The sequence below is a fragment of the Camelina sativa genome, chromosome 18 (genome assembly GCF_000633955.1).
Source record: "Camelina sativa cultivar DH55 chromosome 18, Cs, whole genome shotgun sequence".
NCBI lineage: Eukaryota > Viridiplantae > Streptophyta > Magnoliopsida > Brassicales > Brassicaceae > Camelina > Camelina sativa.
The window spans coordinates 19,971,362-19,996,758 of record NC_025702.1 but is presented as its reverse complement, the minus strand read 5'-3'; the positions used below and the strand labels follow the sequence as shown (position 1 = coordinate 19,996,758).

The following is a 25,397-nucleotide window of genomic DNA, read 5'->3' as shown; positions in this document are numbered from 1 at the left end:
TATGAGAAAAGATGGAAGTGACGTAACATTGCTATCTTTAAAGATGGAGTTCCTATCATTCTATGTATCATTCCAATTTTATCGGTTGTGTGGGAGAGGCAAAATCTGGTCTTAATCTAGTAAGTATAATGGAGTCAAGGATTCATCATTTTCATTTTCCGTATGATACTTTTGATTTGTCCACAAAAAAAGCCCATTAAAAGCACACCGACTTAAATCAGATATAAGCCCATAAAGGTCCAATCAAACCCTAACTGTAATTTCGCCGACACATATATATATAATAAACTGCCAAATAGAAGACACCACTATTTATTTCGCATTCTCTCTCCCTCGAGTCCACCACTCTGCTGCATCAGAAAAGGCAAAGTAACCCACAACTTCATCTTCTCAATGTCTATTTCTTGTAAATTTTTAATTTCGTTTCATCATCTTCCACATACCTGTTTATTAATCTCTTAGATATCCAAACTTTTTTTTTTTTTTTTAAATTATTGAGGCGGTGATGACAACAACATTTCTCGATGCTGAAACTTACTTGAGAGACCTAAAAAAACTCTTGTAATTGTTTCATGATGCTTCTTTTTGTGCGTGTCTGAGCCTATAAATACTAAATTGTGAATTCGGTTTTGTTTTAAGATTCTTTTTTTCTGATTGTTCATTGATGATTGATTATCATATAGATCCTAATTTATGCTTACAAATTTTGTATTTCAATTTCTAATTAAAGTTTTGCTTTGTTTTGTTCAGACGGCTTCACACAATCGAAGCCCATGGAAGAAGCAGATCAGTTATGTTTAGCTGCTAAATCCGGCGACTTGATAAAGGTCCAAACTTTAATAAACTCCGGAGCCGACGTTACGCATTTTGACAACGAAGGTCTGACTCCGTTAATGCACGCCGCTAAAATCGGAAACGCAGAGATAGTAACGGCGTTACTCGAATCCGGAGCTCCGTGGAACGCTTTAACTCCATCGAGTCTCTCAGCAGGAGACTTCGCCATGGAAGAAGGACACCAAGAAGCCTTCGATCTTCTTCTCAAAACGGGGATCCAATCAGAGCTTATCTTAGGAACAATCGCAAGAAACCAAACCAAGAACGAGTACTCTAACCAAGAGTATCTTCAAGATCGAGTTAGTTTCAGTGAAGACAAGATCATGGATAGTGAAAGCAAAGGTGTGATGATGGCTTGGGAAAAACCATTAATGGAAGCTCACGCTAAAGCGATTTGTATCAACGGTGGTCACATTCTTAACGTTGGTTTCGGTATGGGACTTGTCGATACTGCGATACAACAGTATGGTCCGAGTAAGCACACGATCATCGAAGCTCATCCTGAGGTGTATAAGCGTATGATTGAATCTGGCTGGGAAGAGAAAGAGAATGTGAAGATTGTTTTTGGAAGGTGGCAAGATGTTCTTGATAAGCTTGATGATCGTTTTGATGGGATCTTTTTTGATACTTATGGAGAGTATTATGAAGATTTGAGAGAGTTTCATCAGAATCTTCCCAAGTTGTTGAAGCCCGAGGGTGTTTATTCGTATTTCAATGGGTTTTGTGGGAGTAATGCGTTTTTTCATGTTGTATATTGCAATTTGGTGACTTTGGAGATTGAGAATTTAGGGTTTAGCACTCAGTTGATTCCATTGCCGGTTAAGGATTGCCTTGGGGATGAAGTTTGGGAAGGTGTCAAGCAAAAGTATTGGCAGCTTGATACTTATTATCTCCCTGTTTGTCAGTTTAGTGAGTGAACAAATTTAGCAAACTTGTGATATTGTTGTACTTTTTTTTTTTACTCATTAAAGCTAGATTTTTGGTTTGTTTATTACTGATAAGTTTGTGAGGTTAGTTGTCACTGAATCGAAGTGGAATCTGTGTCAGACTCATTCTTATTGACGATCCTATAATTTATGGTGTTGTGTACATCTACAAAATTTCGGACATGTTTGCCAACCTACATTTATTGACAACCATATGTTGAACCCACCAAAGATAATGTAACTCAAACCAAAGATAATGTACCTCTGTTTTGACTATATAGCGTGGGGAGTATCTTGTTTAGCAGATTATTTGTGAATCAATGCTATTTTTTGGGTTCAGAACCTAACATACACCCAAAAAGATAAGAAGAAGAGTAATATGATCATCCCATACATCCAGAAACTTCCGAAGTTGTTGAATCTTTAACATTAACATACATCCAAAAAGATAAGAACAGTAATAAGATCCAAGAGCACGGACTAGCTCTGTTACAAATATCTCAAAAAAACCAAAGTCCAAACTAAAACATAAGGATAGGCTTAACGTTTTCTACATGGTCTAAAAAGGTGAGGACTCTGTGACCCTGAAGCGCTTCCATTCCTCGTATTGCAGCTATTCTCATCGTTTGTTTCTCGATATTGAAGTAGAAGACGTAGAAATGCACAGTTTGATAGCACGGCGACAACATAATCTCGTTTGAAGGGGTCAATCCAACAAATTTACAAGTAGCAGTTCCAACAATATCCTGCCACCAAGAGGGCAACAAGTAGGTATGCTTAATACATTCCTGCTTTTCCACATCTTGTAGAACCCACAACTCAATGCTTTTACTTCTTCCATCAACAACCCAATCCTTTTCAGAAACAAGTGAAGCTAATTTACCATTGTAGTTGATCAGAACTCCGTCATGCGCGGCTTCAATGAAATCTTCCATGGCTGTAATAAACCTAAACTTCTCGGAGCTAACATCAAAGCAAACGATTACGTACTTCCATGAAGAGGAATCGGTAGCTGGATAATACAAAACACCATTGATGCATATCTCAGACAACCTAGGAATATAATGAGGCTTGGAACATTCAATCTTTCTCCAAGACAATTCTCCAGTTCCTAGAGTTAGAACTAGATGCTCATCAATTGGATAAGACAACAATACCTTGAACTGTTTCTCAATCGGTTCATACACGAAAAAGCTTGTAACAAGAAGCCCACTCCACGCCGTCGGTTTGGGCAAGTTTAAGCACTGTCCCGTGCTAGGACTACATATCACTCTCACCGTTTCATTCGTTTCCGTAACGAATCGCTCAAGACATACCAAGCCATTGATAGGACGAGAGACGAGAGAAGAAGAGGAGAAACTCGCAAGAGAACCGGCGGACGAGTTCTCATCCGGATTTTGAAGTTGTGGTGACGAGAAGAAGCAGAGCTTACCATCTTTTTCGCAGGTGAACAAGAGCTGCGGGCGATGCACAGATCTGGCCAAGAACAACTCCGCGAAATCCTGACGGCTGATCACGGAGCACCAAAGCTTCGACACGCAACGACAAGCCGCTAGAGATTTCGCCGGCAGTCTCAAGAGTATCTCGAAAACAAGTTCAATTGGGATCTGGGCTGTGTTTTCTTCTACTCCATTCGGCGAGATCTTCGTTCGCTTACTGCGCCGAGATATTGTTAGACGATCCTCCTTGACAACTCTCCGCCGTGGACTCATGGCGGATCACACACCGTTGGAGAGAGAACGGACGACGAACAATTTGGGGGGGAAAGTGAGAAAATCGAAAACATTTGCAGTTTTCGTATTTTGTTTTAATGGACTTGGATTTTTGAATTGGGCCTTAAATATAAAGATGGGCTCATTATTAAAACGACGTTGGATTAGTTCTCGGTCCTTTCTTCGCCAGGTGTGTTGTTCTAATAATTCTTTCCTCTCCTCTCCTCCCTTCAGACCTTCACTTTGTGCCATAAGCCAAATTTATGATTTTGGTTTCAATAACATCACCAATGGCGATGCTCTCTCTACGATCTCCAAGCTCTATGCCGCTCATTTCTTCCTCTGTTTCTCATATATGCTCGAAACCCTTCTTTCAGTTACCATCATCTTCGAATTCGATTGCTTCTGTTCCTCTTACCAAATTAAAATCCATTTACACTTCCGTTTTGCCGATCTTTAGACCCCGCTTGGTTTCCGCGAGAGCAGCCACTGGAGCCACCGATTCAGTCATAGATTACAGAGAAGATATCGGTGAGATTCTCGGCGATGTCTCCATCTTCACTGCTTCTGGCCAGCGTGTGCAATTTAGTGATCTCTGGGAACAGAACGATGTATGTTAGAATCGAATCGATGTAAAGAAGACTTCTTTTAAATTCTTTTTCAGATATTAGCGTTTGATGAATTGTGTGTGTTTTGTATATTCAGGGAATCGCTGCTGTTGTGCTTTTGAGGCATTTCGGATGCGTTTGCTGGTAAATTGATTTGATTTACGAATTTTCTGAAAATCGAGTATTGTTTTGTTGCTGGTAAATTGAACTGATAATTGAATTTGGTTTCTTTTTTTTTATTTTTAATATGGAAGTTGGGAACTTGCTACTGCTTTGAAAGAAGCGAAACCGAGATTTGATGCAGCTGGTGTTAGATTGATAGCTGTTGATGTTGGAACTCCTGATAAGGCTCGTATACTTGCTACTCGGGTATACTATAAATCTTTCTCCTTTTTCTTTAAAATATATATAATCCCAACTCAGTAAGCTCATGGATATATGCTATCTTGGTATCTACGTTATGTTGGCTTTGCATATCTGCTGATATGTGCCTCCAAATTCATGAGTCGAGGATGGGACTAAACCAAGTCTTTTGTGCTACAATTCATTAAAACTAATTGTTTCTTGCTTGGTCTTTGTAAACCTTCAAATGAGAAGTGGGTGAGTGATCATGAGATACCGAACAGGGAAAAGTTAGCTAGATTTCATCCTCCGTTCAAGTATTTTTCATTGCTTTATATACTGTACTTTTGGAGGCTCATAGCATTAGATCAGAAATACCATAATAATAGCAAAGTTCCCAACTTAGAAGTAGGAGTTTCTCCTGTGGTTGAATACACAAAAGATTAGAAAGATTAAAGATGATAACAGGGAAAGGATACTTCTGAAATTTTGAAAAACTCAAGACACCGCTTGCCAATACGTTATTGCTCAACCGAGGTAGTGAGAATCTATTTTTTTTTTTCTTTTTCTCAACAACAACTTTCCATTAACCAAAAGTATTACAACCAAACCAAAAACGCATTACATTCACCTCTAAAGATTTGGACCACAAAACAAATGCAATGGTTGATCAAGTACAACCCTGGAACACTAGGCGGATCCAACGCTACCTAATCGAGAACCATTACATTTTTTAACCACAATGAGATAGATAACACACCACAACTCAGAGTGAAATCATCTCTTAAACCACCTAAATTGACCTAATGACACGAAAACAAATACTAACACAGAGAAAGCCAAAACTAATCCTGAAGAGCAAATCAAAACCAAGCTATGAGCTCCTCATGATCAGCGTGTAGAACTTGACCCAATAGCATCAACACCCAGAGGCGCATCAACAGAAAAGTTAGGAATTCCCGGCTTTCAATGTTTCGGTCATAAACCTAAAACGGACAATACATCCGACTGAATCGACCAAGAGACAAACACAACCAGCAAGAGCTAAAGCTTTTCCATACTAATCATACTAGACCAGAATGCTAAACGATTCAAGATAAGAGATTGAAGCACATAGTAACATATCATCACCTCCGGGTGCGTATCCGGATTGGCCATATCTCAGCTGCTTTGTTATCTCGCTACTTGGTCGGAAAGACACCGGAAGTTGAGAGAAACTCTAATCATTTTTACAAAAAGATTAAGAGAAATTACAAAAAAAGTCCAAAGCAATCTAAAAACCCTAGATCTACAGCCGCCGCCGATTGATTCCGTTTTGCCTCTCTGCCGCCCTAGGCTTTCGCCGGCGGTGTGAGAGGGCTCTGCTTTCTTCTTTCTTTGTCGTCTCGTCATAGTAGTAGCAGTAGGTGACCCGTTTCTCTTCCTCTCCGGCGTGCTAAGGAGCAGTCCACTGAAGTGCCGTGCCGGTGTGGTGGAAGACGAGATCTCGGCTCGCCTTTCAGTGATTGTGGTGGTTCGTAGCTGCTCTGGGCGTCTTTCCTTGCAGTTTCGGGGAATCGGATCTGTGATTTGGATTGTGACCGTCCGCTTTCTCCATCCTTTCGCCGGAGAAGCTAGCTGTTCGGAGGTTCTTGGTCGAGTCGGGTCTTAGCGTCTTCAGGTTGTCGAGGAGACTTCAAGGTGTGTCGGTGACCGAGATTTGCGGATGCCCACAAAGCCGACGGTCTCTAGTGAGAGTCTAATTAATAGTAATGTTTTTCATTGTTTTAGTTACCTTTTCCCATGGAATGTCTCTATGCGGATCCTGAACGCAAGGTAAATTAAACGTACATACCTTGTTTTTCTAGATGTCTTTAATTATGATATGATGGTGATTGAAAATTTGGGATGGCTTTTCTTAAATGTGCAGGCATACGATGTTCTTGGATTATACTACGGTTTAGGCCGCACTTTCTTCAATCCAGCTAGTGTATGAACCGCCTCTGACATTTTTTTTACCGTTTTGATTGTGTATATATATTGTTTCATAGTGAAACATATTAGAAACTTATCTTATTGCAGAAAAAGGTCTTCTCAAGATTTAAAGAGATTCGTGAAGCTACAAAGAATTACACCATAGAAGCCACTCCTGAAGACAGAAGCAGTGTGTTGCAACAGGTTCTTTTTTTTTGTTTGTTTAGTTCTTCAGTAGGAAAAAAAAATTTATAGATGAAGTTGTTTGTTTTTTTTGGTTTGATCATTAGTTGTCTCTTCTTCTATCAGGGAGGTACGTTTGTATTCAGAGGCAAGAAACTGTTGTACGGTCGAAAAGACGAAGGCACTGGAGATCATCCATCTCTCGATGATGTTATCAATGTCTGCCGCAAAACCGCTGTTGCTTGAAACATATTTGATCATAACTCTCTCTAATTTGTTTGTCCTAAATACTTCAAATCACTGTATAGGTATGAAATAGTGTCTGTCTATATTTCTTAAATTTTGGATAAAGTATCAACACAAATACAATATATGTCCCCAAGTCCAGTGTTCTCCGCTCTTTTAGTTTGGAAGATGTCGACAATTCATTGAAACCAAACCACACAAGTCTTTTCTTATGTAAGACAAGACAAATGTTTGTTTTTGTATTGGCATAAAATTTTGTCTTTTTGGTTAGTGCATAGAAAATGGGTTTGTTATTATTTGAACTCTGGCACGTTGGATATATTAGCACATTTTTTAACAATATAAACAAACATATCTGTACGTACTTGTTTGTGATTGTGATATGAATCTTCTTTCTTAGCTATTCTTTCTGATAATATTATTTTGTCGGGGAAAAGTAAAAAGAAAGAATAATATCTTGACGATACGAATTATACGATTATAATACTACTGGATTAAATACCTTAATGTCATATTATAGTCAAACAATTATAAGAAAAATCGCAAATGCGGTGTGACATGAATAAGCATGAAACCTTGGTCTTACCATATAAAGTATTTTAAGGCTGAAAAACGATTAAAACGCAAATTATGAAAGTGACTATTGTATCGTAAATAATATAAAGCACCTACTTTTGTTAAAATCAAATTTTAATCCCCAAGAATCAAGATAGTGACATAGACATACTAATCTACCAAATCTCTATAATGCGCAGAGCCCAAGAACACAACTAACGTGCGCATTAATACCCGGCCGAAAGACGAAGAAGATCACTCACAAGTCACAAGGCAAGTTTATAATTTTTGTTCATACTAATAATAATACTCATCGTCACGTGAAAGCTTCGCTCTTCTTCAGCCTTTTTGAAACAAAAAAAATATCTCCAATGCCGGTTAATCACCGGTTTAGTAACCGGTTACTCTTCCTCCTCCTCCTCCTTCTAAGTTTCGAAACGGCACGGCGTTTGGTCTCCGGTGACCCAAACGACGAGTCGTGCTTAACGAATCTACGTCAGAGCTTAGAAGATCCGGCGAATAACCTCCGTAACTGGACAAAATCCTTCTTCTCAAACCCTTGCACCGGCTTCGCCTCTCCCCTCCACGGAGTCACTTGCAACAACGGCAGGGTTTACAAACTCTCACTAACGAACCTCTCTCTCCGTGGCTCAATCTCTCCGTACCTCTCTAATTGCACGAATCTCCAATCCCTAGATCTGTCTTCAAACCAGATCTCCGGCGAGATCCCGCCGCAGTTACAGTACCTCGTTAACCTCGCTGTTCTTAACCTCTCCTCTAATCGTCTCTCCGGTGAAATCTCGCCGCAGCTAGCTCTCTGCGCTTACTTAAACGTCATCGATCTTCACGGTAACAAACTCTCCGGCCAAATCCCGTCGCAGTTGGGGAGCCTCGCGAGGTTATCAGCGTTCGATGTCTCTGATAACAAATTATTCGGTCAGATTCCGGCGAATCTGGCGATGAGAAACGGGAACTTGCCGAGATTTAACGAGAGCTCGTTTACAGGGAACAAGAAATTGTTTGGGTATCCGTTGGAGGAGATGAAGAGCAGAGGATTGTCGATAATGGCGATCGTTGGGATTGGGCTTGGGAGTGGAATCGCGAGCTTAGTGATTAGCTTCACTGGGGTTTGTATATGGTTGAAGATCACTGAGCAGAAGATGGAGGAAGAAGAAGGAAAGATTAGTCACTCTATGCCTGATTACTAATTTAATTAAATCACATTATTAGTCTTTTTTTTTTTTTTTTCCAATTTTTCACTTTGAATATCAAAAGCTAAAGATACAAAAAAATAGGAGATCTAATTATTTAGATGCTTTGATCATATGTAGATGTTTGGTTATCTTTGGGTACATATAATATTAACAAAATCACAAGTTTTATTGGTTACAGTTTCTTATTTTCTATAATCGTATTAACTATTAAGTGTTGTTTTGTTTTTTGTTAAGAGACTCTGTAATTTGTAACGGGATTGGCTTGGACTTGTGCTGATTTGGATATGTTAGTGGATAGTAACTACTTAGTCATCATGACATCATTGGCTTAATTAAGGGCAATAGATTAACTTTTCATTAAATTGTCGCGCCGAAAGGCTAGTCAAACCTTGCTTCGAGAACTTAAAGCTTTTTAATGTCAAGTACAGTTATGACCCCACGTAATCATGGACCGATCCTTCTCTTTCTCGTTTAATTATAACAAATCCATATTTATGGCCGGGTTTTGTTGGGGTGGCTTGGAGCCTGTGCTTCGGTGTTTGCATAGCATAATTAATGACCATCCATAAGTAGAAGTGATCTTTGACCCAAACAAAATGAAGAAGAAGAGAGATCTTTGGTTTAAGTTGTTCAATGATAATAATAATGCATTAATTTGATTAATAATGATCGTTGGATTAATTTGATTTAGATATCTCAGCTTAGTGGCGCCAACTGCTTCAACAGGCCTAACAAGCGCTGAATAAAGCCCATCAGACATCTGGCCCAGGTCCGAATTTGTTTCCTTTCAGTAAACGACGACGTTTTGTTAAGTTGTGGGCGGACAAGAAAATGCGTGAAGCCGATGGACAAATTCATAAAAATGCTGTTACCGTTTACGAGATGCATAGATTCTCTCCGATAGTCGAGTTTCTTCTCAGCAAACGCCAATTTTTCTTACCTTCTTCTCAAATCCAGTCTCGCTTTGACTTGAATCGCAGAAGTTTTCACGTTTCTAAAGCTCTCGAAGATAATTTCCGGAGAAGCAACGGGATCGGTTTAGTCTGTCTCGAGAAGAGCCGCAACGAGCGTACGAAGAACTCCAAGTACGATGAATTCGCGAGTGATGTCGAGAAATCATACAGGATTCTTAGGAAATTTCATTCTAGGGTTCCGAAGTTGGAACTCGCGCTTAACGAATCCGGTATTCAACTCCGACCCGGGTTAATCGAACGGGTTCTGAGTCGTTGTGGTGATGCCGGGAATCTAGGTTACAGATTCTTCGTCTGGGCGGCTAAGCAGCCTGGTTACTCTCACACTATCGAAGTTTATAAATCGATGGTGAGAGTTTTAAGTAAAATGCGTCAATTTGGAGCGGTTTGGGGTTTAATCGAAGAGATGAGGAAGGAGAATCCTCAATTGATTGGACCTGAATTGTTTGTGGTTTTGGTTCAGAGGTTTCCGTCTGCGGATATGGTTAAGAAAGCTATTGAGGTGCTCGACGAAATGCCTAAGTTTGGTTTAGATCATGATGAGTATGTATTCGGGTGTTTGCTTGATGCTTTGTGTAAGAACGGTAGTGTTAAAGATGCTGCGAAGCTTTTCGAGGATATGAGATTGCGGTTTCCGTCGAATTTGAGATATTTTACTACGTTGTTGTATGGTTGGTGTAGGGAAGGGAAGATGATGGAAGCTAAACATGTTTTGGTTCAGATGAAGGAAGCTGGTTTTGAGCCTGACGTTGTTGATTACACCAATTTGCTAAGTGGGTATGCTAATGCTGGTAAAGTAGCAGATGCTTATGATCTTTTGAAAGATATGAGAAGAAGAGGATTTGAACCGAATGTGAACTGTTACACTGTTTTGATCCAAGCATTGTGTAAGGTGGATAGAATGGAGGAGGCGATGAAGGTATTTGGTGAGATGGAGAGGTATGAATGTGACGCTGATGTTGTGACTTACACTGCGTTAGTTAATGGGTTTTGCAAATGTGGAAGAATCGACAAGTGTTATATTGTGTTAGACGATATGATTAAGAAAGGGCTCATCCCGTCCCAACTCAACTATATGCATATCATGGCGATTCATGAGAAGAAAGAAAGATTTGAAGAGTGTTTGGAGCTGATGGAGAAGATGAAGCAGATAGGGTATTATGCTGATCTTGGCGTTTACAATATCGTCATCAGATTGGCTTGTAAACTAGGAGAAGTTCAGGAAGCTCTTCGATTATGGAACGAAATGGAAACAAACGGGTTGAGTCCTGGAGCAGATTCGTTTGTTATTATGATCGATGGTTTAACAAGCCAAGGTGTTTTACTCGAAGCCTCTGATCACTTCAAAGAAATGGTATCTCGAGGATTGTTATCCGTTTCTCAATACGGATCTCTGAAGTCATTGCTAAATACCCTTTTAAGAGACGAGAAGCTGGAAACGGCGAAAGATGTTTGGAGTTGCATCACAAGTAATGGGTCTTGCGAGCTGACTGTATCGTCTTGGACAATATGGATCCATGCCTTGTTCTCAAAAGGTTATGAGAAGGAGGCGTGCTCTTATTGTCTTGAAATGATGGAGATGGACTTCATGCCGCAACCAGACACATTTGGTAAACTTATGAAGGGGTTGAAGAAACTGTATAATAGAGAATTCGCTGCAGAGATTACAGAGAAGGTGAGGAATATGGCAGTTGAGAGAGAAATTAGTTTTAAGATGTATAAGAGAAGGGGAGTGCAAGATTTGACCGAGAAAGCTAAATCTCAAAAAGAAGGGAAGAAGAAACAGAGGAGTCAATAAAGAATACCGAAGGACCATTTTTTTTTTTTTTGGTTCAGTGTAACACTTCAATTTATGATTGAGAACGAAGCACTCTGGTGGTTGTTATCAAGTAGTCAGAAGAACAACAATAGATTTGAAGAACAAAAGATTTGAAGAACAAAAAAAATATCAAATACCTCGAAAGAGATGAAACTAGTGTGTCTTCTTCATCTTTTGTGTTGAAAGCTGAGACCTTTCCAATTGTCTCTGTGCGCAGACGGTAGAGTCTGAAAAGTTACTTAAACCAATACTGTCACCAGAAGAAGCTCCAGGTACTAGTAGGACACATACTTGTGATTTCTTTTGTTATGTATGTATATGGCTCGCATAGTTAGTTGCTCGTGTTAATTAGAAATTTCTGTAACGGCAGTGTGTGTACATGGAACTTATAGGAAGAATTTGGAATTCATCTTAGCATCAGGCTTAAAGCGCATGAATAGAATGCATGTTCACTTCTCTTGTGGCTTAAAGTGATTAGTGGTTAGATTTTGTTGTTTCTGCTTTATGATTACATATGCACATTTATCTGATTCCAAATTTACATGATTTCTGGCCAAGGCATGAGGAGGAATGTTGATGTTTTGATCTTCCTCGACATGAAGAAAGCTTTGAAGGTATTACTCTAGCATGAGACCTTGATTCTGTGTCTTAAAATTTAGTGATGTTGTCCATCAGAGATTCAACATTTCAGTAATACTTGTGAATATATATCCAGATGGGATTGCGTTCTACATGTCAGACAACAAACTGATTTTGACTGAAGGCATTGATGGTGTAGTGTCGATTACTTCCAGAAGATTGAGTCTTGGCCTGGTCGGCAGTCCATCAAACACCATGAGAAGATTCACAGTCTTGGCGTTCATACACATATGTTTCTGACTCTTGGAAGATTTGCTCATCCGATTTGAATGATCTGATGTCGAACATGAATCTTAATTAATTTAATTAGTTCACCCATTTAGAGATACTTGTTTGAAAAAACTGCAACTACATCTTCGTGAACTTTAAATTCCTAAGGTTTATGTATAAGTTGTGTAACTCGTAGTCAAATATTCGTAGCTGCTTTTCTTTGTTTACCTTAGTCCAAAAGTTTAATCTTCTGTTTGTTAGTACAACCATTAAAGTAACAGTCCCTCCCTTGTTTAAGTTCTATATTCACGACGTTTTTATATCCAATAGCAGACATTTTTTACTAATGAGCAAAAATGAACAAGTGTTCTATAGAAAACTTGTATCCGTCATCGTAGCTGGGCAAACCAGCCATTGTCCAAAAAAATACAAACCAAAAAACACAACAAAACAACAGATAAAGTCTTAACGATCCAAAGTAAAGATAGGCAGAAAGGGAGAGACATGTCAAGATCCAACAGATTAGTCGACCTCCTCGATCTTAGGGCCAGCACCCCCTGGAGCAGGAGGAGCATCTTCGTCCATACCATGGGGACCTGGACCACCGGCTTCACCACCAGCTCCTTGGTACATCTTGGCGATGATTGGGTTGCAGATACTCTCCAATTCCTTCATCTTGTCTTCAAACTCGTCAGTTTCAGCCAACTGGTTACCCTCGAGCCACTGAATCGCCTGCTCAATGGAGTCCTCGATCTTCTTCTTGTCTGCTGCGGGAAGCTTCTCACCAATCTTCTCGTCCTGGATGGTGTTCCTCATGTTGTAAGCGTAGTTCTCAAGAGCATTCTTGGCTTCAACCTTCTTCTTGTGCTCCTCGTCCTCAGACTTGTACTTCTCTGCCTCTTGAACCATCTTCTCGATCTCATCCTTGGAGAGACGACCCTTGTCATTCGTGATGGTGATTTTGTTCTTCTGTCCGGTGGTCTTGTCCTCAGCAGATACGTTGAGGATACCATTAGCATCGATGTCAAAGCAGACAGTGATCTGAGGGACACCACGAGGAGCCGGAGGGATTCCGGAGAGCTCGAATTTACCGAGAAGGTTGTTGTCCTTGGTTCTGGCTCTCTCACCTTCGAACACCTGGATCAACACGCCGGGCTGATTGTCTGAGTAAGTGGAGAAGACCTGCTCCTTCTTGGTCGGGATGGTTGTGTTTCTCTGGATCAAAGTGGTCATGACACCACCAGCAGTTTCAAGACCGAGGGAGAGAGGAGTGACATCAAGCAAGAGAAGGTCTTGAACCTTTTCGTTTCCTTCACCGCTTAGAATAGCTCCCTGGACGGCTGCACCGTATGCAACAGCCTCGTCAGGGTTGATAGACTTGCAGAGCTCTTTACCATTGAAGAAATCTTGGAGAAGCTGTTGAACTTTGGGGATACGGGTGGAACCACCGACAAGAACAACTTCATGGACTGAGCTCTTGTCCATCTTAGCATCACGGAGACACTTCTCAACAGGCTCCATACACTTCCTGAAAAGATCCATGTTAAGCTCTTCGAATCTAGCACGGGTAATTGGAGCAAAGAGGTCAGCTCCTCCATAGAGAGAGTCAATCTCGATGGTCGTTTGCGCCGTGGAAGAAAGAGTTCTCTTTGCTCTCTCGCAAGCTGTTCTCAGCCTCCTAAGGGGTCTTGCGAGGCCAGTGATGTCCTGCTTGCTCTTCCTCTTAAACTCTTGAACAAAGTGGTTAACCATTCTGTTATCGAAATCTTCACCACCAAGATGAGTGTCTCCAGCAGTGGCCTTGACCTCAAAGATACCTTCTTCAATTGTAAGAAGAGAGACATCAAAAGTACCACCACCAAGATCAAAGATCAGAACGTTCTTCTCTCCAATACTGGTGGCCTTCTTGTCAAGACCGTAGGCAATGGCAGCAGCAGTGGGCTCGTTGATGATACGCAGAACATTCAAACCAGCGATGACACCAGCATCCTTTGTGGCTTGACGCTGAGAGTCATTGAAGTAAGCAGGAACGGTGACCACAGCGTTCTTGATAGTGGTGCCAAGGTAAGCTTCACTAATCTCACGCATCTTAATGAGAACCATGGAAGAGATCTCCTCAGCGGCGAACTGTTTCTCTTCACCCTTGTAGTTGACTACGATCATTGGTTTCTCAGCAGTTCCAGAAGAGATGACAGTGAAAGGCCACAACTTCCTGTCGCTTTGGACAGATGCGTCACTGAATCTACGACCAATCAACCTCTTTGCATCTGTCAAAATTAAACAAAACAAAAATCAATAGACCGAACATAAAAATCAAAATCAAAGTGGACATTACGGACCAAATCATCAAACTTAAACTAAAATTCTTTGGTCAGAGAAGATAAAAATCATAACTTCAACAAATCCACAGGAATAGTAATAATGGTACAACGCAAAGAAGTAAATTAACTCAAACCCTAAAAGTCATCCTATACAAACCCTAAAAATTCGTAATTTAACTCAAACACGAAACACCGAGAGAATGAAAAGCAGAGTATGTAATAAGATCAGAGAGTAAACATACCGAAGACAGTGTTAACAGGGTTCATGGCGACCTGGTTCTTAGCAGCATCTCCGATCAACCTCTCGGTGTCGGTGAAAGCGACGAAAGACGGCGTGGTTCGGTTACCTTGATCATTAGCAATGATCTCAACACGGTCGTGTTGCCACACTCCAACACAAGAGTAGGTGGTACCAAGATCGATACCGATCGCAGGACCTTCTCCCTTACCAGCCATTGTTATCACAAAGCTTTTAGCTTATCAAGAAGAAAGAGACGAAAAGTTTTTAGAGCTTAGGTTTTTAGGTTTTTAGAGTTTTGTGAAAAAGAGCATCCAAGTCTTGGTTTATATAAAGGTTGAGAGAGTCAGAGTTATGTTTCCAGAATGTTCATCTAATGTGTTATTCATCGTTAGATTAGGTTTGAGATTGATCGGACGGTTGTTAAGTGAGAGAGATACCTATTTACAATTCCTAAAGGAAAAAAGTGATATTGTCCAAAAACGGAAAAGCGCGTCTGGGAGAATTGGAAAACTGCTCCAACGTTCATAATTGCCACGTTGTATGTAAACTATCATCAGTAGTGGGCCTATAAGAGATTTCTATACGCAGTCAGTGGGCCGTTGTGAGGCTTTTCTTTTACTGGTTGGGCATTATAGCTAGAAAAGCTTATTTACTTTTAATTTTTTTTTTTGGGCTAAAACAGATTAGTCTATAATTTGAAGCTGAGAAGTGTCGGCAAAACGGCAAGAAGTCTAATTTGTTAGTTAGATGCGCATAAACCAAGACGGCGACGTTTTGGTAGTAACGCACTCGATAATAACAAAACACTAGGGGACGAAGCCCTTCTTTAGTAAAATTTTTAGTGGAGCTACTGACACAGAACAGAAGAAGCAATTTTGCGGATCTGATATCTTTAGATCCGAACATCGTTTATTTGAAATCGTTGATTCAAGGTATGTCATACTTTTATTTTTTTTTTGGGGGGGGGGGAGTTCTAGTTAGCGTGTTTGATGGATCTATCAATTGGTATTGATTTGTTTTTTGCGGATTTCATGTTGAGCTTGGTGAGTTCTTGCTATTATGTTACTGTAATGATACAATGAACTTTGTTCGCCAAATCTGTTTTGTTCTATCTTTCGTGGATCTTATTTTTAAAAATTGATTCCATATCTGGTAAAAAAAAAAAATTGGAAGTAGCTAACGCGGAATCAAATTTCTGAAATCTGTGTGTCTTGAATTTGTGTCGGTAATGGTTAAATCCAGGAGTGGCGTGTATTAGAGAGCATAAAAGAACATAGAGTGTGGATGAATCAATTCTAATATGTCTATATATTGGTTTGAAGGTCTGAAAAAAAAAAAAAAAAAGGATTTGAGGGATCTAAGCCATGTCAAGAAGGCAAGTAACGAGGCGTGTAGGGGATAGTGGAAGCTTTCCGTTTGTAGGAGCTTTGCATTCAAAATCTCGTTCGTCTCCTCTGTTATCTGTTTGCCTTGTTCTCGTGGTATGATGATGATGGTTTGTACTTCAGTGTAATCTCTAATAATAAAATTCGCTTCGTAGGATATAAAACTGATTGTTTTTTTTTTTTTTCAAATGTTTTACAGGGAGCATGCCTTCTCATTGGTTATGTTTACAGTGGTCCAGGTGTGTATATCTATCTATCTTCAACTAAGTATATAATAAGATGCATGTCTTTTTTTTTTTGCTTGTGATTCTGATTTGAAAACCCTAATGGACATTTCCTGTGTTTACAGGTATGTTCAAAAGTATCAGAGAAGTTAGCAAGATCACAGGTAATTCTTGTTTCTCATCTTCGAGACATGTGCTTATGATATTGCTTAAATTATGATAATCCGGCAATACTTGATATTAACTTTCGAAACTCTCTACAGGTGATTATTCTTGCACATCAGAAGTTCAAAGAGCTATTCCTGTTCTTAAAAATGCGTATGGAGATAGCATGCGCAAAGTCCTGCATGTGGGTCCTGAAACATGCTCAGTGGTCTCGAGTCTGTTGAACGAAGAAGAGACTGAAGCATGGGGTGTTGAGCCGTATGATGTAGAGGATGCAGACTCTAGCTGCAAAAGTCTTTTACACAAAGGCCTTGTACGTGTGGCTGACATCAAATTCTCTCTGCCTTACCGGTCAAAGTCGTTTTCACTTGTGATTGTCTCAGATGCTTTGGATTACCTCTCACCCAGGTACCTGAACAAAACCGTTCCTGAACTTGCAAGGGTTGCTTCAGATGGTGTTGTCCTTTTTGCAGGTAACTAAAACCTAACCATCTAGTAAGAAAACAAAAAACCCTGAGATTAAGAGATATAAATCCAGTCTGATGACACTTAATCTTCATCCATTATAGGTAACCCTGGTCAACAAAAGGCTAAAGGTGCGGAATTGTCCAAATTTGGGCGACCGGTAAGTTCACTTGAACCATGTTCTTGTCATGAATTAACCAATACATTCACCAATTCAGAGATGTGGGTTAGCTCTATACTTCTCCGTCTGCTAACTTGATGCAATCCCAATGTTTTGCAGGCTAAAATGCGTAGCTCGTCATGGTGGATCCGTTTCTTCTCACAGACGAATTTAGAGGGAAATGAAGCAGCAAACAAGAAATTCGAACAAGCAGCTTCCAAGAGTTCATATAAACCAGCTTGTCAAGTTTTCCACCTCAAGCCATTACATTAGTACACTATATTATTACTGGTTCTTAAAACATCAAACCAGATATATCTCATCTCTGTTAAATGCGCCTTTTTCACTACAGAAAGAAACACAAAGTGCCACAAATTGTTAACAATTCTCAACTATTTGATTCATAATTTACCTATTTAATAAATTAGCCTGCATCTATATGATATAAAGGTATAACATTATCTGATAAAATCTGGTACTCTTGTTGCTAGTTCGCTAACTGTATGGTCGATGAGTCAATTTGAGATCATCCTAACTCATTTGGCTCATTCGATTATACCTGTCCCAAGGTTAGAGAAGGCTCGATGCAACTCTACAAGTGGAGAAGACTAAGAGGCCCCTTCTATTTGAATTGGTTGATAGAGGCCCAGGCCTAATAATAAAATTGTATGAATGGACAGTATAATAGTGGCCCACGTTACACAAGAAATACTCGTGTAAGTTTATTATTTTCTTAATTCATTGGTAAGTTGAGCCGAAACACAGTGCATAGTTTTGTTGATTATGTATGTAAACCTATATAGCAGCTAAATGTGTCGTTTTCCAATCTATATTTGGTTTCAAAACTTGGGAACCATTTGCCAGAACAGATAAAATGAAAAGACAATCAAACAAAATACAGCATATATAGATTTATGAATATGGAAAAGGATAGGGAGAGAGACAAATAAAAACTGGTATAAAGACATAAACACAAGTCGACCATACTGTTTGTTAACTTGGTATCCAATGCAGGTGGGATTTTCTTGTTTTCACTTTTTTTTTTGTTTGTTTGTCAAGTTTGCTTCGATATGAGTCATATGACCTACCCAATTGTCATATAACACCAACTTGTATATCTATGTATACAACACCAATTTTGGATTAAGTCTCTTTCATGATTTTAATCGCTTTCAACTCTTAATTTTTATAAAACCTTGAAAATATATAACCGAAACATAAACTTCTTTTGGATGCTTTATTCTTGAAAATATATCCACGGAGTGAAATTTCAATTTTCAACCCCCTTGAGGAGAGTTATAGGCTAAAAAACTAACAGTTTTTTTAAAAAAGGCTATTTAAAATTGGGTTAGCTTGTTCAAAATATGGTGCAATTGAGAAAATTCTATGTATATATTTAGTAATAAATAAATAAAAAAAAATGATGAAGGAGGAGGTAGAGACGTGAGGGGAGGCACATGGAGATGCAGTAGAAATAGGGTTGAAGAATATGCATGTGAAAAGTATAGGTTATAAGACCCTACCCACCCCAAGTCCCTACATCATCAACAACATTTTGTGACAACCATCGTGATCTTTCTCTTTTTCAATCTTTTTTGTTTTTCTTAATTTCCACTATTCATGTTCCAAGAATTTAAAGCGTAGGCCCCATTTAATACTCTCTCTAAACCTGATATGTATATTTGTTTTTGTTTTTCACTATTATTATTAGCGTGTTAAAACTTTTTTTTTTTATTCTACATAATTTCTATTTTTTTTGTTCTGTTTCTAATGTTGTAATATAAAAATGGGAATATATCTAACAACTCTGTGTTATATTCATAAAAATATTCATATGGTGTTCTAGCTTGATTCTTCAAAATATCGAGTCTAAAGAAGCTGTAATGATATAGTGGATGATTGCATTTTATGAGTTGATATGATATCTTTTTGGTTGTTTCAGAAAACAACAGAATCAAGAACAAGATGATGATAATGATGAAATGATCAATACCGAAATATATGGCTTCATCATCTTCTATATATCACATGTGATTTTCAATGAGTCGTATTGCGTTCTATCAATTATTATGAGTTGTTATACGATGACCCATTTTTATCGCACCAATCAAATCAATTTGAGCTTTCTAAAATGATAAAATCTTATGAAATACGTCTCATTTAATTATTAAGAAATTTCAAAAGTGGGTCTATTAAATAAACCATAATATACAAAATTATATCTTTGAATTAATAACGATTTCCTGACGTCGAATATTTTTTTTCTTTCAGAGAAACAATACCTACCAAAGAATATTCCAGTTAAGTTAGTTAATAGTTGGAGTCAAACTTAAATCACACAAAATCGCCTAAAAATCTGGGGGCATAAGTTTTAACCAACGGCTACCAACATTGGCTTTGATATCGTCCACTTGATTTTCTTATGTTAATATAACTCAATGTGATGGATTAAATATTAAGTTGATAATTAAATCACTCATTTTAAATCATATTTTTCATTAACCACTTTTTAGGAAATTTTTCTTACAGATAAAAAAAATCCCATGTTTAAAGAAATATTTGCGCGTCCTACTAATATATATCGATGGAAACAAGAAATTACAAGTTCGATCAATCTGTCGATNGATAAAATCTTATGAAATACGTCTCATTTAATTATTAAGAAATTTCAAAAGTGGGTCTATTAAATAAACCATAATATACAAAATTATATCTTTGAATTAATAACGATTTCCTGACGTCGAATATTTTTTTTCTTTCAGAGAAACAATACCTACCAAAGAATATTCCAGTTAAGTTAGTTAATAGTTGGAGTCAAACTTAAATCACACAAAATCGCCTAAAAATCTGGGGGCATAAGTTTATAACCAACGGCTACCAACATTGGCTTTGATATCGTCCACTTGATTTTCTTATGTTAATATAACTCAATGTGATGGATTAAATATTAAGTTGATAATTAAATCACTCATTTTAAATCATATTTTTCATTAACCACTTTTTAGGAAATTTTTCTTACAGATAAAAAAAATCCCATGTTTAAAGAAATATTTGCGCGTCCTACTAATATATATCGATGGAAACAAGAAATTACAAGTTCGATCAATCTGTCGATTACAAAACGGAAACATCCTGATCAGTCAAAAAAACATATTTGGATGAATATGATCCCACCAAGCAAATAAGTTTCAGTCGATATGAATATCGAGGAAGGAAATAAATAAATAATGACGGACCAAGACATTTGGGACTACTAGAGTTTAGGGAGCATAAATGGCCCTATTCGGCTTACCCTCTTTCGTATAAACTAATGTGTTTTACATGTATAAATGTATATATATATATACGTATATGCATACGTATACATGATCGATCTAATGGGCTCTTAAGGCGATTTGATGTCGGTATGGCATCACACCACCATTTGATCCCTACTCCACTTGTCTCTCTTCCCTTTTCGTGTATGTCATTTCCTTGTTCTTCAATTTTACGTTTACCACCCTATTTTATTTTCAATAATATTATTATATAAGTCAACGTTGACACTTCACTACAGAATCTGATGACAAAATCTCACACAATGCTCACAACTTTAATCAACAAAATTACTCACATTCTGCAGAAAGAGAGTTTTACCAAACTATGAAGCATTGTCCTACCAAACAAAAAAAAAAACTATGAAGCATTGAGTTAATCACTATCCAACTCCATAGAGTGAAATATTAAAAAAATTTATGATATTTGCGTTTTTTTTTGTTTTTAATTGTTATGTTTGGTCCCTAAAAGGATGGTCATAATAAGGACGGTCCGGCGGTGACGGAAACGCGTAAAGACTAATCATTTTAGTATTACTAAATATCATTATTTTAATTACTCATAATTATATTTCCTTTCTCATCCCGACTAATTTGTAGAATTATTATTTAATATACTTAGTTATATCCTAGAAAACAAACAAAGAAATTAAGGGAAGAAGCTCAAAATGTTATGGATGTATATAGAATTGGATTTTGTAAATTATTATAAAGTATCCATGGTACGAAGATATATGTGTGAATGCAATAACAAATAGAAAATTCAATAATGGGTCATTCTTATTTTCAAATAGAAACAATAACTATGCAATATATTAATTATTTATTTTTATCAAATAATAGCTGATTAATTATTAACGATCGCATTAAATAAACTGAAAAGAAGTTGTCTCACATGTCCTAGCGAATATTTACTAAAACTATGGTCATATGTCTGGACGGTCAAAAAAGTCTCTCTAGTTTCTGATTCTGCTGTGTTAAACTTTTTTATTTTTTGGGATTAAATGTCGTAAGATTATTATCTATATATACGTCCCAACAGACCCATTACTTCTCCAACCATATCTCACTCTTCACCAACTTTAAACCCTAATTCAGGATCTCTTTTTTTCTTTTCTCTCTATCTCTCTATCTCTTCCCACATTAATCTTTTCTACTACCATAATCTCTTGACTGAAAATCAGAAAATGAAACAGCTTTCGACAAAAGTGACAAGCAATGGTCATGGACAAGACTCATCCTACTTCTTGGGATGGGAAGAGTACGAGAAGAATCCTTACGATGAGATCACGAACCCTAATGGGATGATCCAGATGGGTCTTGCCGAAAACCAGCTATGTTTCGATTTAATCGAGTCATGGTTAGCTAAGAACCCAGACGCAGCTAGTCTGAAGAGGAACGGTCAATCCATTTTCAAAGAGCTTGCTCTCTTTCAAGACTATCATGGCATGCCTGAATTCAAAAAAGTAAGCTTTCTTTAATGAGAATCTAACGAGTATCACAAGTAAGAAATCCATTTCTCAATACTGATGGACATTTTCTATTATTTTTATAGGCTATGGCTGAGTTTATGGAGGAGATAAGAGGAAACCGAGTCACCTTCGACCCGAAAAAGATTGTTTTAGCAGCTGGTTCAACCTCTGCGAACGAGACTCTTATGTTTTGTCTTGCAGAACCGGGCGATGCTTTCCTCTTGCCTACTCCTTACTATCCAGGGTAAATTACACTTCTAACCATATCCCACTTTAATTGGATACCAAGTAAACCCATTAAATACCTATGCTTACGTTTAGGCTTTATATGGTTACAGATTTGATAGAGATCTTAAATGGAGAACCGGAGCTGAGATTTTACCTATTCACTGCTCGAGCTCTAATGGCTTCCAAATCACGGAAGCGGCTCTGCAACAAGCTTACCAACAAGCCCAAAAACTTGATCTCAAAGTCAAAGGAGTTCTTGTCACGAATCCATCTAACCCACTTGGCACTGCGCTGACCAGACGTGAACTCAACCTTCTCGTTGACTTCATCACTTCCAAAAACATTCATCTCATCAGCGACGAGATATATTCAGGCACCATGTTTGGGTTTGAACAGTTCATAAGTGTAATGGATGTCTTGAAAGACAAGAAACTCGAAAACACCGAGGTTTCAAAACGAGTCCACGTCGTCTATAGCCTTTCCAAGGATTTGGGACTCCCTGGTTTCCGTGTGGGAGCGATCTACTCCAACGACGAAATGATCGTTTCAGCAGCTACAAAAATGTCAAGTTTCGGTCTTGTTTCTTCTCAGACACAATACCTTCTCTCTGCCTTGCTCTCTGACAAGAAGTTCACAAGCCAATACCTCGAAGAGAACCAGAAACGCCTCAAGTCGAGACAGAGACGCCTCGTGTCTGGTCTTGAGGCTGCGGGGATTACTTCCCTGAGAAGCAACGCGGGTTTGTTCTGTTGGGTCGACATGAGGCATCTCTTGGACACAAACACATTCGAAGCAGAGCTTGAGCTCTGGAAAAAGATTGTTTACAACGTGAAACTAAACATCTCGCCTGGTTCGTCGTGTCACTGCACCGAACCGGGTTGGTTTAGGGTTTGTTTCGCTAATATGAGCGAGGATACACTCGATTTGGCCTTGAAGAGGCTCAAAACTTTCGTAGAGTCCACAGACTGTGGACGAATGATATCAAGAAGCAGCCATGAAAGGCTCAAGAGTTTGAGGAAGAAGACAGTCTCTAACTGGGTTTTCCGGGTTTCATGGTCCGATCGTGTACCTGATGAACGATGAAAATATTCATCTCCCTAAGTTTGAGACGACGAACACAAAAAAAACTTCACGGTTTTTTCTTCTTCTTTATTTCCTTCATTTTTTATATTTTGGGAAAGTATTTTTCATTTTCCAAGATATCTATAATCATATCATTATATATGTAATATTCATTTATGTTTGGGTGAGTTTTTATGCAATTTTTCGGTGTAAAATTGTTATATGTTGTTATATGTTTTTAAAGTGCACTCAGTCCGAATGTGGATTTGCAGTGGTTATATATATAATATATATATCCCCGTGTAATTTAAGTGGAAGTTTGCATGTATTTATTGTACACATAAATATGTAATTCACTCTTTTTAATATATATTATATTTTTGAATTCGTAAACATGGGTTTCTTCAATATCTAGTTTTCAATTGGTTAAGTGCTTAAGTTTCATGTGATAATTCTCCTTTGACTAGTAGTCTATAATGATCGTTAGCGTTGGTTAAGGACGTTAGTTAAGGCATAAGACAAGGAGGCTTAATTTAGTGTCATGTAACTTGAGAAATTAATCATTATATGGTATTGGCGGGAGTTGGTCAACTGAAAATAAGCAAATGGGGAAAGTCAAAGGTAATGTCACTTAGGTGAATCAAGATAGATGGCATGATCGATCTCTTTGTCGAATATGTTCGATGAAGCCTAATTATTTGAATTGGCTAATAAAACTTTGATGATTATTAAAGGGAGAAAGTATAGCTTATAAACTCATATAGTAAGTTTTGAACTTAGCATTTGACTAGGTACGTTGCATTGTACAAGAATGTCCACGTCACATATTGTTTTCTTGAACCAATTACAAGTTTACAACGAAGATAACTTTTCTTTTAAACAAGACTTACTCTACATGGTATCAGAATGAAAGTAATTAATGAGCAACTTTGAGCAACTTATGAGAAAAAAAAGAAAGAAAAAAATTATGACAAGATTAGTACTATGTTTCAATGATTCCAATAATCGAAATCAATAATTTTGGGAATTGAAAGGCTCCAATCATTTGAAGAGAAAAGGCGTTATAACCATTATATTTCATTTGTGTAATTATTTGCCGAGGGATAAAGTAGAGGATAAAGTGTCATATCATGGGCTAATCATTATTGTATAAGAAGATACCGGTCAAAGGTAAATTATGCTAAGCCTACTAGAACATAAATACTAGAAAAATAGAAAAAGTGCCATGAACCTTTGTTGGTACTACGAAATATATAATACAACTTTAGTAACCGATTTTATTTTTAGTTTTTAGCATGATACGCGGCTATACCGGCCGTAACGGCAAATGATCCTTACATGTGAACAGCATTAATTTGGTGGTTGAGTCTCACACAATCTGTCTGAATTAATTAATAAATCGATTTAAAAACTTATTAGAGATAGTATATAGTAGTATGTAGTAGAAGTACGTACTTTGACAAATAAGACTACAATTAAGAGATTGAGAATTTGGTTGGATTTGAGAATCCGGGATGAGTAATACTGATTAAGTATTGTACTTGAAAAGTCTTAGTTGCATATGACCGACCATAACTATATATACAAACTCAGAATATGAAGTCGTTGTACCAGAAAAGTTTCGTCACTAATCATGCCATCATGGTCATAGTCTAATCTTCGCAAATATTTTAAGTAAAGAATTAGGTACGTCAACAAAGCTACATACTGTACTAATCCTAGAAAATGGCTAAGTGGTATATTGATATGATCTATAAAATTGTGACTTGTTAAATATGTGTGAATGTTAAATCCAAATTGTAGTGTACTATTTAATGAATATCCATCCTCAGGGAGAAAGCGGTACGGTTATATATGTTTTTTTTTCTGTAAAAATGTTAAAACTGTTATATTACCTTATTTTCCAAAACTGTAAAATTTGGTTGATGTGTTAGTCCACGGTATTTCGGATTATAGTAATTTTTAAATTTTTTGTTGCCATGGTATCAATCGTATATAAGAACAAATAGGTCACGTATAACGTCTTTGAAGTAGATATATAGATTGTGTTCATTTATCTTTATCAACGTCTTGTAAAGTAGATATGGATTATGTAACATGCATGTCAAGTTTGAACCAAGCTTTCAGTCACGTGGGCTTCGCGAGTAA

At 37.9% G+C, this 25,397-nt stretch overlaps 8 protein-coding genes across 15 annotated transcripts; 6 read left to right on the top strand and 2 right to left on the bottom strand.

Moving 5' to 3' along the window:
- Positions 311-1,882, top strand: LOC104762774 (protein arginine N-methyltransferase 2-like). Of its 5 annotated transcripts, none has more exons than XM_010486134.1 (2): positions 311-364; positions 751-1,882. In XM_010486134.1, the coding sequence occupies exon 2, from the start codon at positions 774-776 to the stop codon at positions 1,749-1,751; it is 978 nt and encodes a 325-aa protein (XP_010484436.1). In that variant the 5' UTR covers positions 311-364; positions 751-773; the 3' UTR covers positions 1,752-1,882. The 5 variants fall into 5 exon arrangements, with proteins under 5 accessions (XP_010484436.1, XP_010484437.1, XP_010484435.1 ...); XM_010486135.2 differs by having other exon boundaries at positions 311-369; XM_010486133.2 differs by lacking the exon at positions 311-364 and adding an exon at positions 373-406.
- Positions 2,282-3,472, bottom strand: LOC104763674 (F-box protein At5g65850). Its single transcript, XM_010487018.1, has one exon. The coding sequence runs from the start codon at positions 3,470-3,472 to the stop codon at positions 2,282-2,284; it is 1,191 nt and encodes a 396-aa protein (XP_010485320.1).
- On the top strand, positions 3,678-6,997 carry LOC104762773 (thioredoxin-like protein AAED1, chloroplastic). Of its 2 annotated transcripts, XM_010486130.2 has the most exons (7): positions 3,678-4,083; positions 4,178-4,224; positions 4,335-4,449; positions 6,193-6,237; positions 6,332-6,391; positions 6,484-6,579; positions 6,685-6,997. In XM_010486130.2, exons 1-7 carry the CDS (start codon positions 3,736-3,738, stop codon positions 6,802-6,804), a joined length of 831 nt encoding a protein of 276 aa, XP_010484432.1. In that variant the 5' UTR covers positions 3,678-3,735; the 3' UTR covers positions 6,805-6,997. The 2 variants fall into 2 exon arrangements, with proteins under 2 accessions (XP_010484432.1, XP_010484433.1); XM_010486131.2 differs by lacking the exon at positions 6,193-6,237.
- On the top strand, positions 7,392-8,748 carry LOC104762772 (probable LRR receptor-like serine/threonine-protein kinase At4g36180). Its single transcript, XM_010486129.2, has one exon. The coding sequence runs from the start codon at positions 7,731-7,733 to the stop codon at positions 8,565-8,567; it is 837 nt and encodes a 278-aa protein (XP_010484431.1). The 5' UTR covers positions 7,392-7,730; the 3' UTR covers positions 8,568-8,748.
- LOC104762769 (putative pentatricopeptide repeat-containing protein At5g65820) lies at positions 9,065-12,437 on the top strand. 3 transcript variants are annotated; one of them, XM_010486126.2, is made up of 4 exons: positions 9,065-11,635; positions 11,734-11,843; positions 11,932-11,977; positions 12,079-12,437. In XM_010486126.2, exon 1 carries the CDS (start codon positions 9,405-9,407, stop codon positions 11,340-11,342), a length of 1,938 nt encoding a protein of 645 aa, XP_010484428.1. In that variant the 5' UTR covers positions 9,065-9,404; the 3' UTR covers positions 11,343-11,635; positions 11,734-11,843; positions 11,932-11,977; positions 12,079-12,437. The 3 variants fall into 3 exon arrangements, with proteins under 3 accessions (XP_010484428.1, XP_010484429.1, XP_010484427.1); XM_010486127.2 differs by lacking the exon at positions 11,734-11,843; XM_010486125.2 differs by lacking the exon at positions 11,734-11,843 and having other exon boundaries at positions 11,922-11,977.
- LOC104762770 (probable mediator of RNA polymerase II transcription subunit 37c) lies at positions 12,549-15,057 on the bottom strand. The gene is made up of 2 exons (XM_010486128.1): positions 14,776-15,057; positions 12,549-14,479 (listed from the first exon to the last, which is right to left on the bottom strand). Exons 1-2 carry the CDS (start codon positions 14,987-14,989, stop codon positions 12,735-12,737), a joined length of 1,959 nt encoding a protein of 652 aa, XP_010484430.1. The 5' UTR covers positions 14,990-15,057; the 3' UTR covers positions 12,549-12,734.
- LOC104762768 (uncharacterized protein At3g49720) lies at positions 15,542-17,607 on the top strand. Its single transcript, XM_010486124.2, has 7 exons — positions 15,542-15,706; positions 16,097-16,255; positions 16,359-16,398; positions 16,509-16,547; positions 16,647-17,021; positions 17,118-17,173; positions 17,294-17,607. Exons 2-7 carry the CDS (start codon positions 16,139-16,141, stop codon positions 17,444-17,446), a joined length of 780 nt encoding a protein of 259 aa, XP_010484426.1. The 5' UTR covers positions 15,542-15,706; positions 16,097-16,138; the 3' UTR covers positions 17,447-17,607.
- Positions 21,563-23,544, top strand: LOC104762767 (1-aminocyclopropane-1-carboxylate synthase 5-like). Its single transcript, XM_010486123.1, has 3 exons — positions 21,563-21,953; positions 22,043-22,203; positions 22,298-23,544. The coding sequence occupies exons 1-3, from the start codon at positions 21,675-21,677 to the stop codon at positions 23,268-23,270; spliced, it is 1,413 nt and encodes a 470-aa protein (XP_010484425.1). The 5' UTR covers positions 21,563-21,674; the 3' UTR covers positions 23,271-23,544.

What these genes read in the sequence shown, in the direction of transcription:
- LOC104762769 (XM_010486127.2), top strand. Translation starts at nt 9,405, where the DNA reads ATGCGTGAAGCCGATGGACAAATTCATAAAAATGCTGTTACCGTTTAC.
- LOC104762767 (XM_010486123.1), top strand. Translation starts at nt 21,675, where the DNA reads ATGAAACAGCTTTCGACAAAAGTGACAAGCAATGGTCATGGACAAGAC. An exon ending in GCATGCCTGAATTCAAAAAA is followed by an intron (nt 21,954 to 22,042) that starts GTAAGCTTTCTT and finishes TTATTTTTATAG; the next exon opens with GCTATGGCTGAGTTTATGGA. An exon ending in CCTACTCCTTACTATCCAGG is followed by an intron (nt 22,204 to 22,297) that starts GTAAATTACACT and finishes ATATGGTTACAG; the next exon opens with ATTTGATAGAGATCTTAAAT.
- LOC104763674 (XM_010487018.1), bottom strand. Translation starts at nt 3,472, where the DNA reads ATGAGTCCACGGCGGAGAGTTGTCAAGGAGGATCGTCTAACAATATCT.
- LOC104762770 (XM_010486128.1), bottom strand. Translation starts at nt 14,989, where the DNA reads ATGGCTGGTAAGGGAGAAGGTCCTGCGATCGGTATCGATCTTGGTACC. An exon ending in CCCTGTTAACACTGTCTTCG is followed by an intron (nt 14,480 to 14,775) that starts GTATGTTTACTC and finishes TAATTTTGACAG; the next exon opens with ATGCAAAGAGGTTGATTGGT.
- LOC104762772 (XM_010486129.2), top strand. Translation starts at nt 7,731, where the DNA reads ATGCCGGTTAATCACCGGTTTAGTAACCGGTTACTCTTCCTCCTCCTC.
- LOC104762768 (XM_010486124.2), top strand. Translation starts at nt 16,139, where the DNA reads ATGTCAAGAAGGCAAGTAACGAGGCGTGTAGGGGATAGTGGAAGCTTT. An exon ending in TGGTGTTGTCCTTTTTGCAG is followed by an intron (nt 17,022 to 17,117) that starts GTAACTAAAACC and finishes CATCCATTATAG; the next exon opens with GTAACCCTGGTCAACAAAAG. An exon ending in TGTCCAAATTTGGGCGACCG is followed by an intron (nt 17,174 to 17,293) that starts GTAAGTTCACTT and finishes AATGTTTTGCAG; the next exon opens with GCTAAAATGCGTAGCTCGTC.
- LOC104762773 (XM_010486130.2), top strand. Translation starts at nt 3,736, where the DNA reads ATGATTTTGGTTTCAATAACATCACCAATGGCGATGCTCTCTCTACGA. An exon ending in ATCTCTGGGAACAGAACGAT is followed by an intron (nt 4,084 to 4,177) that starts GTATGTTAGAAT and finishes TTGTATATTCAG; the next exon opens with GGAATCGCTGCTGTTGTGCT. An exon ending in ATGCGGATCCTGAACGCAAG is followed by an intron (nt 6,238 to 6,331) that starts GTAAATTAAACG and finishes TTAAATGTGCAG; the next exon opens with GCATACGATGTTCTTGGATT.